The sequence below is a fragment of the Eulemur rufifrons genome, chromosome 16, assembly GCF_041146395.1.
Source record: "Eulemur rufifrons isolate Redbay chromosome 16, OSU_ERuf_1, whole genome shotgun sequence".
Lineage (NCBI taxonomy): Eukaryota > Metazoa > Chordata > Mammalia > Primates > Lemuridae > Eulemur > Eulemur rufifrons.
This window is the reverse complement of record NC_090998.1, coordinates 44,208,178-44,227,126: the sequence shown is the minus strand read 5'-3', so window position 1 is coordinate 44,227,126 and position 18,949 is coordinate 44,208,178. Positions and strand designations below refer to the sequence as shown.

Here is an 18,949-nt window from a genome sequence, read left to right as displayed (position 1 = left end):
CAAGCCTAGGTCTAATTTTATTCAAGAAGGTTTAAAAAAGGAACGATTACTTTTTACGACCGCAAACAAGCCCAGGATCTGCCTTCGTTTGTTCCCAACGGCGCCCCGTAACCTTGTTTTGGCCCAGCTCCTGCGTCACACGCCTTCTCGCGGAGTGCGTCTGTACCTGGCTCCTTCTGATTGGCTTAGACGCGCCCCAAGCCCTTCCTGATTGGAAGCCGCTACCGGGAGTCCAGTCCTTCCCGCCATAGAGTTAGATTGACCCTGAGGCGTGGGGGACAACTGGGGAAACTGGAATTTCCCACGGAGGTGACGGCGCTTGCGCTACCCCTACTCGTTTTAATTCCACGCGCTCCAAAATATCCGCCATGGAGAAATCTTGGTAATGACCCATTCCCCGTACGCATCCCAGGAACACATCTGACCCTTGCCCTGTCTCTCCGCTCACGCCGCCGGGGTCGAATTCTAGATAACCGATTTTTCTGGTTCCCCCGGGGAATTCTGGGTAACTAGCCGTTTCCATCACCTTCCCCTACCCCCGCCTCAATTGTGGGTAACTGGCCATTGTTGTTTTCCCCTAGAGAATCCTGGGTAATTATTACAGAGGATTCTGGGAAACTGACTTCTCTTGTTCTCCTCACTGCCAACCCCCGCCCCCCGCCATCCTAACCCAAATTCTGGGAAACAAGCACCTTACACCCCTCTACCTAACTGCAACCCCCGTAGTTCCTGCTCCCTTCACCTGATGGTTCAGGGCTGAGCCAGGCGAGTGAGCAGGTCTGAAGGGAGAAGAAAGAGAATTAGGTTAGATAGTAGGGTGATCGGGAGTACACAGGGCCTAGAGGAGGACAGGAAGGGACAGTAATTCTCCCAACCCTACCCCACTGCCCATTGCCCCCTGCCCATTGCCCCCTGCCTGCTTCATCCTCAGGCTGGCAGTTTCATTGCTTCTGCCTGCCTCATCTTCCTCCCACATAACCTAGAAGAAACTAAGTACCAGTACTTGGACCTACCCCTGACTCAGCTACCTCTTTCCCCTTGCAGGCTGAGATGTCCATTCTAGGCCCATCGGTGCTGTCCTGCTGAAGGTTGGGTCAGGCTAAAGGGACTGGCAAGGGAGGGTGTGACACAAGTGTAATCAACTGCCATCGTCATCATGAACTTTGAGGGTCTTGATCCTGGACTGGCAGAGTATGCTCCCAGCATGCATTCTGCCTTGGACCCTGTCCTGGATGCCCACCTGAACCCAAGTCTGCTACAGAATGTGGAGCTGGACCCAGAGGGAGTGGCCTTGGAGGCTCTTCCCGTCCAGGAGTCAGTGCACATAATGGAAGGTGTCTACTCTGAATTGCACAGTGTGGTGGCTGAAGTGGGTGTGCCTGTCTCCGTTTCCCACTTTGACTTGCACGAGGAGATGCTGTGGGTGGGGAGCCATGGGGTAAGAACTTTGTGAGGGCTGAAAGATGTTGGAGGTCTTTATGTGGTCTTGGCCCCAAAGACAGCCGCTTTGCAAGGAGGCAGAACTGAGTTGAAATAATGAGATTAGCTTGGTCTCTAAATTAAGCCAAGAGGAGGGTGGTGGAGAGAGAAGGGGAATGTAGGATCCAAGAATAAATTACGTAGATACTCTTTCTCAGAAGGCATCGCTTTTATCATGGTTTGCCCATCCCATGTTCTGATTAATCTTGATAATTATACCCATAACTTAGTCTGTAGCCATCCAAATCCAATCTCTAATGCCCCTTTTCTGTTTTCCGTGTTTATTATTACAGAATGTTTAATGAACGTTTCTGCATTTCTTACATGGAGATATGCTTCAGTCTTCTCTGGTTGATTTTACTCTCAGAGCAGTTATCAGTGCTAATTTTTTAAAATGTATGTCCACATATTGCCAATATGCTATGGAACCCAAAGATTTTGTAAGAAATAATATGCTGTCCTTGGTTTACTAATTTATCTGTCATGGAGCGTGAATCATTTTTCCATTAGAAGAGATGAATTTTGTGTGTGTGATTGATTCAGTTCAGCAGGCAATGTCTACTGCTATCCCAGGCACAGGGAATAAAGCTGAATAAAACATAATCCTTGCCCTCAAAGAGTTTATAGGACAGTGAGGTAAAAAAGACACATGAACAGATAATTTCATGGTACTAAGTGCCAGTGTGAAAATATGTACTGGGTGCTGGAGATCATGGAGGAGGGTCAGAGAGGGCCTCCAGGAGGAAGTGACACTTGAACTGAGGCTTGAAAGATGAGTAGGAATTAGGTGAAAGAGATGGGAAAAGACTGTCTTGGCACAGGATAAACAAAAATTCCCGAGATATTACAAAGCATGGTGAGTACAGAGTGCAGGAACTACAGGCAATTAGGATTTACTGGACTATAAGCTGAAGAGGTAGATACTAATTCATTCAACCAGTTTTTTTCTTTTTTTTCTTTTTTCTTTCTTTTACCCCACACAGATGCTGGCATGGAACAACCAGTGTTTTTTGAGCCACCTACTAGATGCCAGACCTTGCTCTAAGTTTGGAATAAGCAGTAAACAAAACAAACAAACAAAAAACATATACAATATATCAGGTGTTGATTAGTACTCTTTCTTTTTTTTTTTTTTTTTTTGAGATAGGGTCTCACTCTGTCACCCAGGCTGGAGTACAGCGGAGTGATCGTAGTTCACTGTAACCTGGAACTCTTGGGCTCAAGCGATCCTCCCATCCCAGCCTCCCAAGTAGCTAGGACTACAGTCATATGCAGCATATGGTTCCTAGCCTTAGGCCTCAGTTGCTCCTAGTCACAAAGGCCAAGCAAGAAGAGAAAAATCTGAGCCCTGTCTAGTCCCTGACCTACATGTGGAATGACCCTGCCCCTTCACTCAGGGTGTCTTTGTCATCTTTGTTCCCTACAGGGCCATGCCACTTCTTTTTTCGGCCCAGCTTTGGAGCGCTACTCATCCTTTCAGGTCAATGGCAGTGATGACATTCGGCAGATCCAGAGCCTGGAGAATGGTATCCTTTTTCTCACCAAGAACAACCTCAAGTATATGGCTCGTGGGGGCCTCATTATATTTGATTACTTGTAAGTGGCTTCTGAGCTCTGGACTGGGAGAGATGGTACCTCATAGGGAGGGAAGGCTAAGGGATTGGCAGATTGCGAGACCCTGGGCCCTTAGCCTTTCCTCTTCCCAACAGGCTAGATGAGAATGAGGATATGCACAGTCTTCTACTGACTGACAGCAGTACTCTACTCATTGGTGGGTTGCAGAACCACATATTGGAGATTGATCTCAACACTGTTCAGGAGACTCAGAAGGTACAAGCCTGGGACAGGAAAGACCCAAGCAGGGCCTGAGGTTATTGGTGGGTCAGGGTATGCTTGGGCTGGTGATGGGCCTGAGATGTGGGTGTGACCTTTCTGTTCCTTTGGTCTGTGGGAAAAATCATTCTCTCACTGGTTTTTCCTGCTTCCCTCTCCAGTATGCAGTTGAAACACCTGGAGTCACCATCATGAGACAGACAAATCGCTTCTTCTTCTGTGGCCACACGTCTGGCAAGGTGGCCAAGTTCCATTTCTCCTACCACAGGGCCCTGTTTCACTAGATATCTGATTAGGCTGTGCTTTCTTTCAACTCTCAGGGTATAGTAGGATTGGGGATGAGGGATGAAAAGAGTAAATTCACTTCCTATTCAGCCATGTTATACTATGAGATTGTCTTGCAGCCTGATGTTTTCTATTGTAACAAGGTACCTTAGAGCCAAAGGGGTAAACAAGAGTTCTCTTTGGGGTCCTATCCAGCTCTTGGCTTCTCTGTTTGCCTTTTCTGGACTCTTAATTGTCCATATCCAACCTATGGCCTTAATTCCTTTGGTAGGGACCTCACAGGGTTAGGTAAGTGGCAGGTACTCTTTCTGATAACAGGGTTGGCAGATAACTGAGTTATCTCTTGTTTAGGTTTCCCTGCGAGACCTCCGTACTTTTAAGGTGGAGCATGAGTTTGATGCCTTCTCAGGGAGTCTGTCAGATTTTGATGTGCATGGCAATCTACTGGCTGCCTGTGGCTTCTCCAGCCGTCTCACTGGCCTTGCCTGTGACCGTTTCCTCAAGGTGTATGATTTGCGCATGATGCGTGCCATCACACCACTTCAAGTACATGTGGATCCTGCCTTCTTGCGCTTCATTCCTACATATACTTCTCGTCTTGCTATCATTTCCCAGTCAGGTATGAAGGGCAGGATTGGGTAGGAGGGACGGATGAGCAAAGGGGAACTAGGCACAGGAGTACTATTCTAGAAACCTTTTTGTTGGGAAAAGAAGTAACCTTTCATTGGGGTCCCAGGATTTTACCTGGGTTTAGTCAGAGATTAGAGCTTTTGTTTTGTCCTTTGTTGTGAGGAACATGGGAAAAAATATAGATGGAATAGGCAAAATAACTCTAGAATTGCTCTTTGCTAGGTAGCAAACCATCCTATAGTTTGTGGGGAGACATCAGATGGCATTCTTTTTCTCTCTAGGCATAGATTTGGGACCCATCTTGCTTAGATACCAGAGAAGAGGGTAGGAAGGGCATATAAGGATAGTTCCCTTTCACTTTCTGGGGCTCAGTGGATTTCTTCCTCCCTCCTAGGCCAGTGCCAGTTCTGTGAGCCTACAGGCCTGGCCAACCCAGCAGACATCTTTCATGTGAATCCTGTGGGGCCTCTGCTAATGACCTTTGATGTGTCAGCCAGCAAGCAGGCCCTGGCCTTTGGGGATTCTGAGGGCTGTGTGCACCTCTGGACTGATTCCCCTGAGCCTTCCTTCAACCCCTACTCCCGTGAGACTGAGTTTGCTTTGCCCTGTCTCGTGGACTCACTGCCTCCTCTGGACTGGAGCCAGGACCTGCTGCCTCTTTCCCTCATCCCTGTCCCGCTCACCACTGACACACTTCTCTCCGATTGGCCTGCTGCCAACTCCGCTCCAGCTCCCAGGTTGTACCCCACCTCTGGGCCAAAAGGAGGGAGGGGGAAAGGGCCAGGATACCAGAATTCTCTGCTAGCTCTGTTATTATTTTACTACTTTCCTGATTTTTATCTACCTTCAATATTTTCTTTTTTTCTCGGCCTTTGGGGATTGGGGAGTGGACGGGTAGACAACACAACCCTTCAAGCCCTAGAACTATATTGGATTCTAGGCGTGCACCACCTGTGGATGCAGAGATTCTACGCACCATGAAGAAGGTGGGCTTCATTGGCTATGCACCCAACCCCCGCACCAGGCTTCGCAATCAGGTATGTTCAGAGTGGAGACAGTCAGCCCCCAAATCAGCCCACTGGCATTTCTCCTTTTTCCTTTATTAGTCTTTCTTTTGTTTTTGGACAGTTGGTAAAGGTTTTTGGGGGCCTACTGAATTGAAGGAACTATGCTAGGTGTTAGGGAGGATTCAAAGATAAAAAAGATAGTGTCCTTGCTCTTAGGAAATTAGCATTGGGTTGGTGAAGGTAAGACATATACATATCAGAAATTATTTACATTTGATTGTTAAATGCTAAAGGATTATCATAAGCATTCAGTGCCAGAGCTGTTTGGAGGGAAAATGTTACTCTGAGTTAGAGTGGTCAGGAGAGGTGTAATGAACTAGGTGGATATTGAGCTGGAAATGTGGAATATGGGCAAGTAGGTAGTAAAAAGAGAAGAATATTCAAGATGAGAGAACAGTGTTACTGAAGATCTCAAGAGGCATAAATGCAAAAAGCATGTCTGAGGGAGACTGTGAGTACACCATTCTGGTTGGAACAGCTATTGGTATTGGGCAGTAGTGAGAGATTAAGGTTAGAAAGGGCCAGATTGTGAAGCCTTGAATACTAGTGTGTAGTAGAAGAAGTGATACACAGCATTCTGGGAGGGTTGGTTTGGTACTCGTATGCTGGACAGCATGAATATATAGGGAGATGAGCGTGGAAGCCATCACAGTTGTCCAATTGTGATGAAGTAGAGTGATGGCAGTGGAAATAAAAAGGAAGTAGTGGATGCTGAGAATGCTACGAAAATAGAAGGTTCAGGACTTGGTGGCTATTTCAATGTTGGGATAAAGGTGGGGGTGAAGCCAAAGATGACAAGACATCCAACAAGGTTGCCTCTTTTTAAAATCCCTAGATTCCTTACCGACTCAAGGAGTCGGACAGTGAATTTGACAGCTTCAGCCAGGTCACTGAGTCACCGATAGGGCGGGAAGAGGAGCCACATCTCCACATGGTTTCTAAGAAATACCGCAAGGTGCTGGGGGACACCAAGGCAGGGGCCCTGTGAGATGTGGGGAAAGGTACCTGGGAAGGGGTTCGTATGAGAAAGGATTGAAGTACTAAGTCAGGAGGCCTTCACCTATGACCCTGGACCTGAGTGGGAGGTTCTGGGAAAGTCTATGGCTACTGGGAAGATTCAGGGACTCTGAGGATATCCTCGTCTTGCTCAGACTGTTTCTGCCTCAGGTGACCATCAAATATTCCAAGCTAGGGCTGGAGGACTTTGACTTCAAACACTACAATAAGACCCTGTTTGCTGGATTAGAGCCTCACATCCCCAATGCATACTGTAACTGTATGATCCAGGTAAGAGTTGGGTATTTCTACAAGTTGAACCTGCCTACTGCCTTTCTTCCCCATGGCTCCTCAACCCCTATTCTTTCCAGGTTTCTTCAACCAAGCCTGCTTTACCATGGCCTCTACCATTCTTTCTTTTCCCCCACAACCTTCAAGTCTCCTCTATGAGCTCCAATGCTTTGGTGGACTCCTGCTTTGTATTTCCCACCAGAGCCCGTAACCTATGCATCTCTCCTTCCCGTCCCAGTTTCCTACACCACTTCTCCTGCTCTTCCCTCCAGGTGCTCTATTTCCTGGAGCCTGTTCGCTGTCTAATCCAGAACCACCTTTGCCAGAAGGAGTTCTGCCTGGCATGTGAGTTGGGCTTTCTCTTCCACATGTTGGACCTCTCTCGTGGTGACCCTTGCCAGGTCAGTGCCTGGAGACCCAGGACACTTAAAATGGAAGGGGGAGGGAGGTGGACAGTAGTCAGGGACATTGCTGTGTAAATGGCTACAAAAGAGAAAAAATCCTTTTCCACTAACATGTTTCCAGGGCAATAATTTTCTTCGGGCATTCCGTACCATTCCTGAGGCCTCAGCCCTTGGTCTTATCCTGGCTGACTCAGATGAGGCTTCAGGCAAGGGCAATCTGGCCAGGCTCATTCAGAGGTGGAATCGCTTCATTCTCACTCAACTACATCAGGATATGCAGGAGCTGGAAGTACCACAGGCTTATAGAGGTGCTGGAGGCAGGTATGGAATCGGGATAGGAATAGTTAAAGCCACCATGACAGGCCAGGCCCCTCTGTGACTTAAAAGGTCTCCTAACTCCCTCACTGTGCCTATATTGCCCTCTCTACCCTTAGCAGCTTTTGCTCATCGGGGGACTCTGTCATTGGGCACCTGTTCAGCTGTGAGATGGAGAACTGCAGCCTCTGCCGCTGTGGCAGTGAGACCGTGCGAGCCTCTTCCACCCTGCTCTTCACGCTCTCCTACCCTGACGGTAGCAACAGTAATATACCCTGCAGCTGGGTGGGGAAGGCTCCCCCAGATGTCCTGTAACATCAGGAAAGAGGTGGGGGGGCTAAATGTGGGTAGAGGGGAGAACCAGGGGTGAAGCATTCAATTTCCCCTCAGATAAAACCGGGAAGAACTATGACTTTGCTCAGGTGCTAAAGCGAAGCATCTGCCTGGAACAGAATACACAGGCCTGGTGTGACAACTGTGAAAAGTACCAGCCTACGGTGAGTGGGTTGTTGGACTGGACTAGAGTCTTGCCATGTTGGGGACTCAGCTACCATCTCATCTGAGGCTGGCTATGTCAGCACTTTCATCCAGGGATCTATGGGGAGTGGGAGGAGCCCCAGTTTGAGGATGCAGACCCAGGTTCCTGTCCATGCTTCTTTTCCTCTACACTTCCTGCCATTCTTTGTTTGTTTTATCCTCTAAGATTCAGACCCGTAACATCCGCCATCTGCCAGATATTCTTGTCATCAATTGTGAGGTAAACAGCTCAAAAGAGGCTGATTTCTGGAGAATGCAGGCTGAGGTAAGGACTAGGGCTGGACACAGGCCTTTAGGAGTACTTTTTAGTTTTCTTCCCCTTCTGACCTTCATATATGATTATGTTCTAAGGAATCAGATGTTTTTCCTTTGTGTTCAGGTTGCCTTCAAGATGGCAGTAAAGAAACATGGTGGGGAAATCTCCAAGAACAAGGAATTTGCTTTGGCTGATTGGTAGGTGCTGTCTTGGAAGTTGTCAAAGGATTGAACTACCCAGTGGCCTCTCTTGTCACTGGCTAGATCTCTTCACAACAAATTTCCAATTCTTCTCACCTGATAGGAAGGAACTAGGGAGTCCAGAGGGTGTGCTGGTGTGTCCCTCCATTGAGGAGTTGAAGAATATCTGGCTTCCTTTCTCCATTCGCATGAAGATGACCAAGAACAAAGGGCTGGATGTTTGCAATTGGACTGATGGGGATGAGGTGCAGGTTGTTGAAAAACTGGAAAGAGGGAGGGGACTAAGGGAGAAAAGGCATGGCAGAAGGTGAAGCAGGGAAGGGGGAAGGTGGAACTTAGCAAAGGGAAAAGGAAGGAAAATAAGGCCTAGTAGTTCCCACAGTGACTCAGTTCAGTGTTCGGAGTCATAGTTGGGCTAGGATGGAGATAATCTACCCTGGTCCCCCATCCCCTATACCCCCAATCCCTGTCCTCTGTCCTCGTTCCCCTTCCTTCCCCATCCTTAAACTTAGCTTAGCAGCCTGGGTACCCCCCCTCACAGTGGGGCCCAGCCAGGGCAGAGGAGGAGCATGGTGTCTATGTGTATGACCTGATGGCTACTGTGGTACACATCCTGGACTCACGCACAGGGGGCAGCCTGGTGGCTCACATCAAAGTTGGAGAGACCTACCACCAACGCAAGGAGGTGAGTGAGGTGGTACAGGGCAGGATTCTCCTGAGATGGCCACAGTGTGTACTCTGAGACAGAATGGTCCAGCCATTACTTTGTATCTCCACAGGGCGTTACTCACCAGCAGTGGTATCTATTCAATGACTTTCTTATTGAACCTATTGATAAGGTTAGTTGCAACATGGCCCATTCCTCCTTTCTTCTCCCCTTTTCCTAGCATCCTTATCCTCAGGGCCCTATAGAATGCCAGGCAGATTTAAGAGGGAAGGATCCTCAGGAATAAAAAGCATTAGAATAATTAAAAATAGTACCTGAGGCCGGGCAAGGTGGCTCATGCCTGTAATCCTAGTACCCTGGGAGGCCGAGGCGGGTGGATCGTTTGCGCTCAGGAGTTTGAGACCAGCCTGAGCAAGAGCAAGACCCCATCTCTACTGAAAAAAAAAAAAAAATAGAAATTAGCTGGACATCTAAAAATATATATAGAAAAAATTAGCCAGGCATGGTGGCGCATGCCTGTAGTCCCAGCTACTTGGGAGGCTGAGGCAGAAGGATTGCTTGAGCCCAGGAGTTTGAGGTTTCTGTGAGCTAGGCTGACGCCACAGCACTCGAGCCCTGGCAACAGAGTTGAGAGTCTGTCCATAAATAAATAAATAAATAAATAAAAATTAAAAAAAAAAAAAAGTGCTTGAGTCTTACTTGGGGAAAGGAAAAGAGGTATGTATACAGGCCAAAAGTGCTTTTTCTCTTCTGTAGCATGAAGCTGTACAGTTTGACATGAATTGGAAAGTACCTGCTATCCTTTATTATGTCAAAAGAAATCTCAATTCCAGATACAACCTGAACAGTAAGTGGTACATAGTAGACCCAAGGGTGTGGGCAAATTTTTTTTTTTCCTTATTTACCAGCTTGCCACCTGGTAGCAAAGGATGTGGGCAGTTTTGATTGGGCTTCAAGATGAAACCTGGGATGTTGCTTGGTATTTAAGATTGATAACCAATGTTAATATTTCCAGGGATACTAAAGAGATTCCTGCTTATCAGATCTTCAATTTAAAAGCTGGAAATCTCGGATGCCTGAGTTAAAGTAAAATTAAAAATAAAATAAACGTGGGAAATCCTGAGAGTGGAGTGGGGAAGGGGTAATAAGGGAATTTTGATCAAAATAGCTTAGGTTATAATTTTGAGTCTAACCATTCTTATCCCCAACTGAAGACCTCTTCTTTTGGAGATGAGCTCCTTGTTAAGTCCCTATTTGGTACCTCTAAACTACAGTTTCTCTATAACCTTATTTTTCCAGATTTTCTAAACTAAGGTCCAAAGTAAAAATGTTACTATTTCTTCTCTGTGGTCTTTCTAGTTTTTTCCTTGCTTATTCTTGATAATTTTCTGATTTCACCTGTTCTACCTTGCCACTCATCAGACATGATCTTTTTACTTACATGCTTTGATTATTGAGGGATCACACTATAGACCCAGAGTCTCTGATCAGCCACCCCAGGCTTCTCTCCCCTGTCCCAGCCCTCTGTCCTCTGTATTCTCCCTTCTAGTCAAGAACCCTATTGAGGCAAGTGTCCTACTGGCCGAAGCCTCCCTGGCACGGAAGCAGCGGAAAACACATACTACCTTTATTCCACTGATGCTGAATGAGATGCCACAGGTTGGGGACCTGGTGGGTCTGGATGCTGAGTTTGTCACTCTTAATGAGGTAACTAAGATCAAAAGGATGGGGCATTGGAACAGAACTCTGAGAATATTAGAAGTTATAAGCATTTCTCTGATTCCCTTATTAACTCTTCTCGTGTAGGAGGAAGCAGAGTTACGCAGTGATGGTACCAAGTCTACTATTAAACCAAGCCAGATGTCAGTAGCGAGAATTACCTGTGTCCGGGGGCAGGGACCCAATGAGGGTATCCCCTTCATTGATGACTACATCTCTACCCAGGAGCAGGTATTAGGATATGGAGGTGCAAGTGAGGCAGATCCTGTGCTTATGTAGAGTGCTCGAGAACCGAGGGAATAGTGGTAGGAGACGACGCTGCACCTTGCTTCACGAGTCCTTTTCTCTGTTCTAGGTGGTAGATTACTTGACTCAATACTCGGGGATAAAGCCTGGAGACCTTGATGCCAAAATTTCCTCCAAGCACCTCACAACTCTGAAGTCTACTTACTTAAAGCTTCGTTTTCTCATCGACATTGGAGTCAAGTTTGTGGGCCATGGCCTGCAGAAGGACTTCCGGGTCATCAACCTCATGGTTTGAGCGAGTCCTCTTTTGAGGGTGGGCCCCTCAGGGTATACATTGGTACTTTTGGAGAATGGGAAATTATAGATCCCCTACCTTAATTCTCCCATCCTTTTATTCCTGCCAGGTGCCCAAGGACCAAGTCCTTGACACTGTCTACCTGTTCCACATGCCCCGAAAACGAATGATTTCTTTGCGATTCCTTGCTTGGTACTTTCTGGGTGAGTTGTTCTGCCTTGTAGGTCCCTCTTATGTACATTAAGAGCAGAAAAAGTGTTGGGGGACTAAGTGGGAGCAGGGAGGACCCTGAGTTATTAGTGGTCCCTTCTTTGCACTAGGGAAGGTGTTTGACTCTTTTTCCCTTGGGGCAGTCAGATTTTTTATTGTTGTTTTCTGGGAGTCATGGGTGGGAGTGGGGGGACATGTTCTACCTCCCTTTGCTAGGTCCCCAAATATTCCACCTCTACTTATCTCAGACCTGAAAATTCAAGGGGAGACTCATGACAGTATTGAGGATGCCCGTACAGCCCTTCAGCTCTACCGAAAGTATCTGGAACTAAGCAAGAATGGCACTGAGCCTGAGTCTTTCCACAAGGTGCTCAAGGGTCTTTACGAGAAGGGCCGAAAGATGGACTGGAAGGTGCCTGAGCCTGAGGGCCAGACAAGTCCCAAGAGTAAGACTGGGGAAGGGACAAGGGAAACGGGACTAGGTGGGTTTTGATTGCATATATGGAGATTATACCCACCACAACCATAATGATGACAATGGTGATAGCAATACCACCTCTGCCTTATATTTGTAAAGCACTTAACAGTTTACAAAGCACTTAATCCTCCTAACATTCAGTGAAATAGATTTTATTATTGAAACTCTCTGTTGGTCTTATAACATCCTCTTGCCCAGTTCTAAAATATTTGGTGATGGTCCATGCCCTCTTTTCTCTTGCATTTTTCTTCCATAAGAAGTATGAGAAGGTGCTTTTTCTCCACTCACCTTAAGAGTCATGCTCTTGGTTTTGTCTCTGATAGATGCAGCTGTCTTCTCCTCAGTGCTGGCGCTCTGACCTTCCCTCTCCCAGAGAATCACGGCCCTCTCCCTTTAGCGTTCTGTGGCCCCAGAACTGTGGCCCCATTGGGAGATGGCTTCCCAAGTTGGCCAACTCTGTCTACTTCCAGAATTGGACCTGCTCAGGGTCTACAGATGGTGCTATTAATAGAACTGGACTACAGCAGAATTGTTGTAAAGGTTCTAGGAGCCAGATTCTGTCTTTATCCTTTGCAAAATAGTGGGCCAGAAACAGTCTAGAATTGACCCGGATGGAAAGTAATTAGTATTCTCAGTAAATATCCTGGGTGATTAATATCCAGGCAGAGAAGCTCCTGGAACCACACCTCTCAGTTCCTAGCTGGCTAGGGACTGAAATCTTAGACAGTAACAGAGGATACAACAGGTCAAGACTTAGCTCAAGTCACCAACTGTTTGAGGGATGCCTGGAGGGGGCAGCATGTAAAGTCTTGGTGGCCCAAGCAAGCTGATGTTGTTAATACTATTGCCAAAAGGGCCTTTGGATCCTGGACAAAGCTTGGCTGCTGGCTTCATTTATTCCTGCTGACAGCTGAGAAGCATCTGTCTTCCATCCACTCTCCTGTCCCAAGTTTTGTTATTTTTTAAAATTTTGTTTTAAACCGCATGTTTTTACAATAAAACCAAAAATATTGTCTTTCATCTGTCTCATTAGAGAATTGCTAGTGTGGGTTCTCTGACTTCAGTCCTCTCCTTTCTTCGTTTTGGCTTCTTAATACAACTGGAAAAACTAAGATTCTGTTCAAATCCCCAACTGAATTGAAGGTAAGGCTCTGGAAGCCAAAGTTATGGATATGGAAAGAGAATAATTATGTCTTTCCTGGACAATGTTAGGTCTTTGCTGTAGCTGTCTAGTACCCTAAGGCAGGATGTTTGAAGATGTACAGTATGGTTTACCCGTTAATTGTGTAAGCTGACAAACTACAGGTCCCAGGGTATCTTAAAGGAGTAGTAGCTACTGACAAAGGAGCTGCCTGGTGGTGCGGTGCTTCCTGGGAAATGTAGTTTTCTGTGTATTGAAACCTGGGCTTCTTGCCTGCCAGCAGCACACCTTTTTGAAGGTCTAGCTAGCCCACCTAGAGTGACAAAAGCACAAGCCTGACCTCTCCCAGACTGAATGCCCGGGTTCGTCTAGCTGAAGGCCACTCCTATTCTTTGGCTGACCCCTAGTGGTCACGTGGAGCTGTTCGCCACGCAAGTCTGGGTCCTTCTGTGATCAACAGGGGTCCTCGCTGTCTTGGAGTCGCTTCTAAGCTGCCTGTTCGCGCGAGAATTTGGAGGGGCGGGTTTGGGGTCGCTCTCTGGGGGAGACTCGCACGGTAGCGCACCCGAACCCCGCTTAGGTGTCACTTAGGGTCCGGGGAGCGAGGTAAGGCAGTCGCCGGGACACTTCGTGTCTGGAAGGCGGCGAAGCGGTCTGGAGAATCCGGGACAGCCCCACTCCCCCGCAGCCAGGTGTAGGTTCGAGAGCCACCGAGGCCAAAGTGAGAGTCCAGCGGTCTTCCAGCGCCTGGGCCACGGCGGCGGCCCTGGGAGCAGAGGTGGGACGGATGCGGGCGGCAGAGGCACTGGGCGCTGAGGATTGGGGATGGACTGGAGCGAAAGCAATGGCGGAGTCCTTAGGAAGGGGTTGTTTCGCACGGGCAATCACTTATAGGTTGCAGATGGGATGGCAGGAGTCTTCAGTGCAGAGTCCAAATAGACACTAGATATCGAGTGCTCCTCGCCGGCCTTCTGGCCTGACTGAAGGCTCCTTGTTGGCAGCTTCCCAGTGCCTGACGTTTCCTCGTAATCGCCTTCTCTCCCGTAGTTGCCACATAACCCTGTGAGCCGCAGGCATCCAGTGCTAAAGTATCCACATTAGGGCCTCACCTGTCGAGACGTAGTGTCTGGGACCGAGCCCCAAGTCTAGAGCTCGCGCTTCCACCTACCGCCCCGGGGTAATCTGAGGCTTCAAGCGCTGGAACAGAGGAGCCCCTTTGTGTCTCGGGCATTTCCTAGAAAGTATAGCCAGAGTGACACAGAGGCCTTCGAAAGCCCTAGGATGAGGAGCAGAGGGGCAGAGGAAAATGGAGTTGGCTCCTCACACCTGTTTTATTCCCGCCCAAACCCAGGTGGAGCGACCCCATTACGCTAAAGATGAAAAGCTGGGGTTGGCTGGCCCTGCTTCTGGGGGCCTTGCTGGGAACTGCCTGGGCTCGGAGAAGCCAGGATCTACACTGTGGAGGTAAAGGCACAAAGGGAAAGAGAAGTGGGAGGAAGTAGAGCCACAGGAGGGTATGAGATCTAAGGGCTTGGGAGAAGGATGAATGGAAATCCCTGGGTTGATCCCATTCTCTGCCCACCCTACCTCCACCCTATTCCCTGTCCCCATTCTCTCCCCTTCCACAAGCTTGCAGGGCTCTAGTGGATGAACTGGAGTGGGAAATTGCCCAGGTGGATCCCAAGAAGACCATTCAGATGGGATCTTTCCGGATCAATCCAGATGGCAGCCAGTCAGTGGTGGAGGTAACTGTTACTGTTCCCCCAAGTACAGTAGCTCACTCTGGCTTTGTGTGAGAACTCAACTAATTAAGAACGACCTTGGTTTAACAGAAATAAAGAAAACAGACCCAGAGGGGTAGCTAAAAGATTGGGCTCTGTCTTATTGAAAGAGGCTGGAAGTTTGTACGCTATGCACTTGCTTCCTGGCTCCAAACCTTAATACTTTGTTTCTGCTGTAAGTTGTTAGCAGACAGGGAGCCCTGATCAGCCCCCTTCTCTACATCCCCAATCCATGACTCATGTTATTACTATAGCACTGTGGTATACGTACACACATTCATTTTAAAAAGAACAGAAGGTCTTATCCTTGTAATTAGGAAATTTTTTTGTTGTTGTTGAAAACATAACAGATATACACAAAGCTATACCTAGTAAGCAATATATATATAAAGAAATGTTAAGATTATGATACTTGGCTGGGCGCGGTGGCTCACGCCTGTAATCCTAGCACTCTAGGGAGGCCAAGGCGGGTGGATCATTTGAGCTCAGGAGTTCGAGACCAGCCTGAGCAAGAGCGAGACCCCATCTCTACTAAAAATAGAAAGAAATTATATAGACAACTAAAAATATATATAGAAAAAATTAGCTGGGCATAGTGACGCATGCCTGTAGTCCCAGCTACTCAGGAGGCTGAGGCAGGAGGATTACTTGAGCCCAGGAATTTGAGGTTGCTTTGAGCTAGGCTGACGCCACGGCACTCTAGCCTGGGCAATAGAGTGAGACTGTCTCAAAAAAAAAAATTATGATACTTATGAAGTGCTATAATAGTTGTTATCCTCAGAGCCTACACTACCTCTCTAATGCTGTCTTTATTGCTGTCTCATTTTGATACAAAAAAAAAATTATCTTCATAAGAATTGGGAGAATTCAAAGAAAAAGAATATAGTTGATCAGGGTTAATCAAAGAGTGGTCTGTTTATATACACTTTGGAGCTAATGATACCTGTCTTCTTAGGGTTATATAATGAGGTAAAATACAATCTTATATTTGAAAGTACTTTGAAACTGTACAAATAAACCATATTGTTTTTAATTAGAGAAGGCTTTTTAGAATAGGTCGATTGAGCTAGATTTGGAAGGAAAAGTAAGGATATAAATTACTAATGTATAGAGGTAGAAGAGAGTGACCCAAGGCTGAGGACATTTCTAGGTGCCTTATGCTCGCTCAGAGGCCCACCTCACAGAGCTGCTAGAGGAGGTATGTGACCGGATGAAGGAGTACGGGGAACAAATTGACCCTTCCACCCACCGCAAGAACTACGTACGTGTAGTGGGCCGGAATGGAGAATCCAGTGAACTGGACCTACAGGGAATCCGAATCGATTCAGATATCAGCGGCACCCTCAAGTTTGCGGTGAGCTATGGAAGTGGGTAGCTAGTTCTTGGAAATTAAGGGGGTTGTTGGAGGACCCAAGTAGAAAGCTGGATCAATATCTTTGTCCTCCTCTTTGGAGGTGGAGGCAAGAGGCCTCTTGCTGCCCTTTGTCACTTGTTTCTCCCTTGGGTTGGCAGTGTGAGAGCATTGTGGAGGAATATGAGGATGAACTCATTGAATTCTTTTCCCGAGAGGCTGACAATGTTAAAGACAAACTTTGTAGTAAGCGAACAGGTAAGCTGCCCCCACTTAATCTCCTGTTCTGTTTTCATACCCCTGTTTTCATACCCTTGTGGAACCTGACACATTCTCTAACCCACCCACCCCCACGCCAGAAATCCTCTGATATTTAGCTCAAGAGTTGGCTTCCAATTCCCTTGGCTTAGGGAGTTGGATTGTTCCTCTCCATTCTCTTTCTGTCAGCTTTCAGAATTTGTGGCCCCCTCACCTGAGATACAAGTGACAGAGCAGTGGGGATATTTTATCATTTATAAGAATATGTTCTGAAGAATGGTGGTTGGTGTATGTGTGCCACTTTGGTTTGGGGTATTTTCTTAATAGTGGCATATATCAATATGAGAGTGGCATTTTCCTTCAAATTGTTATGTGCTGTTTGCAGATCTCTGTGACCATGCCCTGCACACATCTCATGATGAGCTATGAACCACTGGAGCAGCCTAGTCCGGCTTGATGGATCACCCCCAGGAGGGGAAAATGGTGGCAATGTCTTTTATATTATGTTTTTACTGAAATGAACTGAAAAAACATGAAACCAAAAGTACAAACTGTGTTGTCTTTTCGTGCCCGGAATCGGCCATTACATTAGGCTTGAATATGAGGGATTATAGACAGGAAACAAAACAAAGAGGAAGGAAGAGTTTTAGGATTTGTGTAGGACAAAGGTAGGAGGGGCCTGAACCTTTAATTCTTTTACCTTCTGAGATTCCACTGCACTCATAAACTAGATAAGCATTTATTCAGTGTTCACGCAATACCATGTATTTAGAGTCTAATTATGGAGAAGATAGGGACCTGTATGAATAAGCAGCAGAACATAAGTGTATGGTAGTGTAGGATTCTAGAAATTCCTTGTATGCAGGCTGATGAAAATAAAGTAAGATAGGGATTGGTCTTGAAGGAAATAATGGACATGCATTATTCTTCCCTTCCTGCCCTTCCAGATGGAGGGACCAGCAAGAGCAGAGACAGGAAGGGGAAAATGGATGTGACCAACTCAGCTGAAAAGTAAGGGTTTTATCGGATAGGGACAGATGAGGTAAGGAATGTAATTTAATGAAAGGCCTTGCTTGCTAGCCTAAGCTTTTAGATTTGATGCCAACAACAACAATAAAGTATATCTTTCTCATCTCCGTCACTAGCCATTGTCAATCTGGACTATAAATTTGTCCTCACTTTTTGTGTGTTGAGATTCTACATTGGGGCATAGGGATGAAAACCTAAAGGGTACCTTCTTTTGGAAACTTCTTAAACACCCTGATCCTGAGATATGGTTGTCTCAGGGTCTGGAACGGAACATCTGGGTCCCAGGAATGTCTTGAAGAGAGAACACCTGAATAAACATTTCAAAAATTTTAAAAATTACAGCATTTTAGCATTTAGATATCATCTACTTCACCTCTACCCATTTTATAGATGGAGAAAGTGAGGCCCAGAGAAGCCACAGAACTTCCTGAAGTTCTACATTTAGTGGCAAAACTAGATCTATAAGCTAACTTCCCCAAGTGCCAATCTAATCTAGTTATATATTAATAGCTAGAGAATAGTTTCTGTTTTAAGTCTTTTTTCTCTTAATAATACCTTGCACTAAACCTGGCACACAGAATGAACATATTCAAAAAAGCTTCCTTGTACCACAAATACCTGTGAAATCTAACACATTAGCTCAGAGCAAGCACTCTGATACTGTCAACTAAACTCAGCCTGATATTAATTGCATGTTCTCTCAACAGCCATAAGAAATGCTGTATCCTGTCAAATCAGTTTCCCAAACCAGCTGTTATAAACCTTTTTTTTTTTTTTCTGTGATGCATGTGAATAATGTTCACATTTTTCATACCCCTAAGAGTATACCCAGGGTTCTGTCCATTGCCTGCTTGGCATCTAAAAACTCCTTTCTTTTCCATCCAAAAGCTTATCAAAAGTATAAGTGAGAGTACTCTTTTTTTTTTTTTTTTTTTTAAGACAGAGTCTTGCTCTGTTGCCCAGGCTAGAGTGCTGTGGCATCAGCCTAGTTCACAGCAACCTCAAACTTCCAGGCTCAAGCAATCCTTCTGCCTCAGCCTCCCAAGTAGCTGGGACTACGGCATGTGCCACCATGCCTGGCTAATTTTTTCTATATATATTTTTAGTTGTCCAGATCATTTCTTTCTATTTTTAGTAGAGACAGGGTCCCGCTCTTGCTCAAGCTGGTCTCGAACTCCTGACCTCGAGTGATCCTCCCGCCTTGGCCTCCCAAAGTGCTAGGATTATAGGCGTGAGCCACCATGCCCAGCCAAAGTGAGAGTACTCTTAAAGGAAACTTGAGACTTTTAATTTATAAAACAAACTATTCACAAGATTTAATAACTAAGATAAAATAAATGTAATGTTAATCAATAAGTTATTTGTGATGCACCTCACTGGCTTGTCTGATACAACTGTTAAGAACTCTCGCCCGGGCGTGGTGGCTCACGCCTGTAATCCTAGCACTCTGGGAGGCCACGTTGGGAGGATCGCTTGAGGCC

The 18,949-nt window shown here is 46.5% G+C and overlaps 2 protein-coding genes across 11 annotated transcripts; both read left to right on the top strand.

Annotated features, from left to right (window-relative positions):
* The first annotated feature begins 244 nt into the window (after positions 1 to 244).
* Positions 245 to 12,937, top strand: PAN2 (poly(A) specific ribonuclease subunit PAN2). Of its 10 annotated transcripts, none has more exons than XM_069491499.1 (26): positions 245 to 382; positions 1,045 to 1,438; positions 2,906 to 3,075; positions 3,189 to 3,309; positions 3,474 to 3,551; positions 3,949 to 4,216; positions 4,622 to 4,964; positions 5,168 to 5,264; positions 6,130 to 6,249; positions 6,462 to 6,581; positions 6,854 to 6,982; positions 7,107 to 7,306; positions 7,423 to 7,556; positions 7,691 to 7,797; positions 8,004 to 8,102; positions 8,217 to 8,290; positions 8,397 to 8,544; positions 8,835 to 8,978; positions 9,073 to 9,132; positions 9,717 to 9,807; positions 10,510 to 10,667; positions 10,767 to 10,910; positions 11,035 to 11,214; positions 11,330 to 11,423; positions 11,679 to 11,876; positions 12,232 to 12,937. In XM_069491499.1, the coding sequence occupies exons 2-26, from the start codon at positions 1,157 to 1,159 to the stop codon at positions 12,264 to 12,266; spliced, it is 3,594 nt and encodes a 1,197-aa protein (XP_069347600.1). In that variant the 5' UTR covers positions 245 to 382; positions 1,045 to 1,156; the 3' UTR covers positions 12,267 to 12,937. The 10 variants fall into 10 exon arrangements, with proteins under 10 accessions (XP_069347600.1, XP_069347599.1, XP_069347605.1 ...); XM_069491498.1 differs by having other exon boundaries at positions 7,420 to 7,556; XM_069491500.1 differs by having other exon boundaries at positions 293 to 382; positions 8,397 to 8,538; positions 12,232 to 12,883.
* A 550-nt stretch (positions 12,938 to 13,487) lies between these two features.
* Positions 13,488 to 17,568, top strand: CNPY2 (canopy FGF signaling regulator 2). The gene is made up of 6 exons (XM_069489724.1): positions 13,488 to 13,827; positions 14,401 to 14,513; positions 14,679 to 14,794; positions 15,981 to 16,184; positions 16,343 to 16,439; positions 16,825 to 17,568. The coding sequence occupies exons 2-6, from the start codon at positions 14,426 to 14,428 to the stop codon at positions 16,866 to 16,868; spliced, it is 549 nt and encodes a 182-aa protein (XP_069345825.1). The 5' UTR covers positions 13,488 to 13,827; positions 14,401 to 14,425; the 3' UTR covers positions 16,869 to 17,568.
* The last annotated feature ends 1,381 nt before the right edge of the window (positions 17,569 to 18,949 follow it).

Coding starts and splice junctions, on each gene's coding strand:
- CNPY2 (XM_069489724.1), top strand. CDS start 14,426: ATGAAAAGCTGGGGTTGGCTGGCCCTGCTTCTGGGGGCCTTGCTGGGA. Junction 14,514..14,678: donor CCAGGATCTACACTGTGGAG/GTAAAGGCACAA, acceptor CCCTTCCACAAG/CTTGCAGGGCTCTAGTGGAT. Junction 16,185..16,342: donor GCGGCACCCTCAAGTTTGCG/GTGAGCTATGGA, acceptor TTGGGTTGGCAG/TGTGAGAGCATTGTGGAGGA.
- PAN2 (XM_069491495.1), top strand. CDS start 1,157: ATGAACTTTGAGGGTCTTGATCCTGGACTGGCAGAGTATGCTCCCAGC. Junction 6,250..6,461: donor TTTCTAAGAAATACCGCAAG/GTGCTGGGGGAC, acceptor TTTCTGCCTCAG/GTGACCATCAAATATTCCAA. Junction 11,877..12,231: donor GGGCCAGACAAGTCCCAAGA/GTAAGACTGGGG, acceptor TGTCTCTGATAG/ATGCAGCTGTCTTCTCCTCA.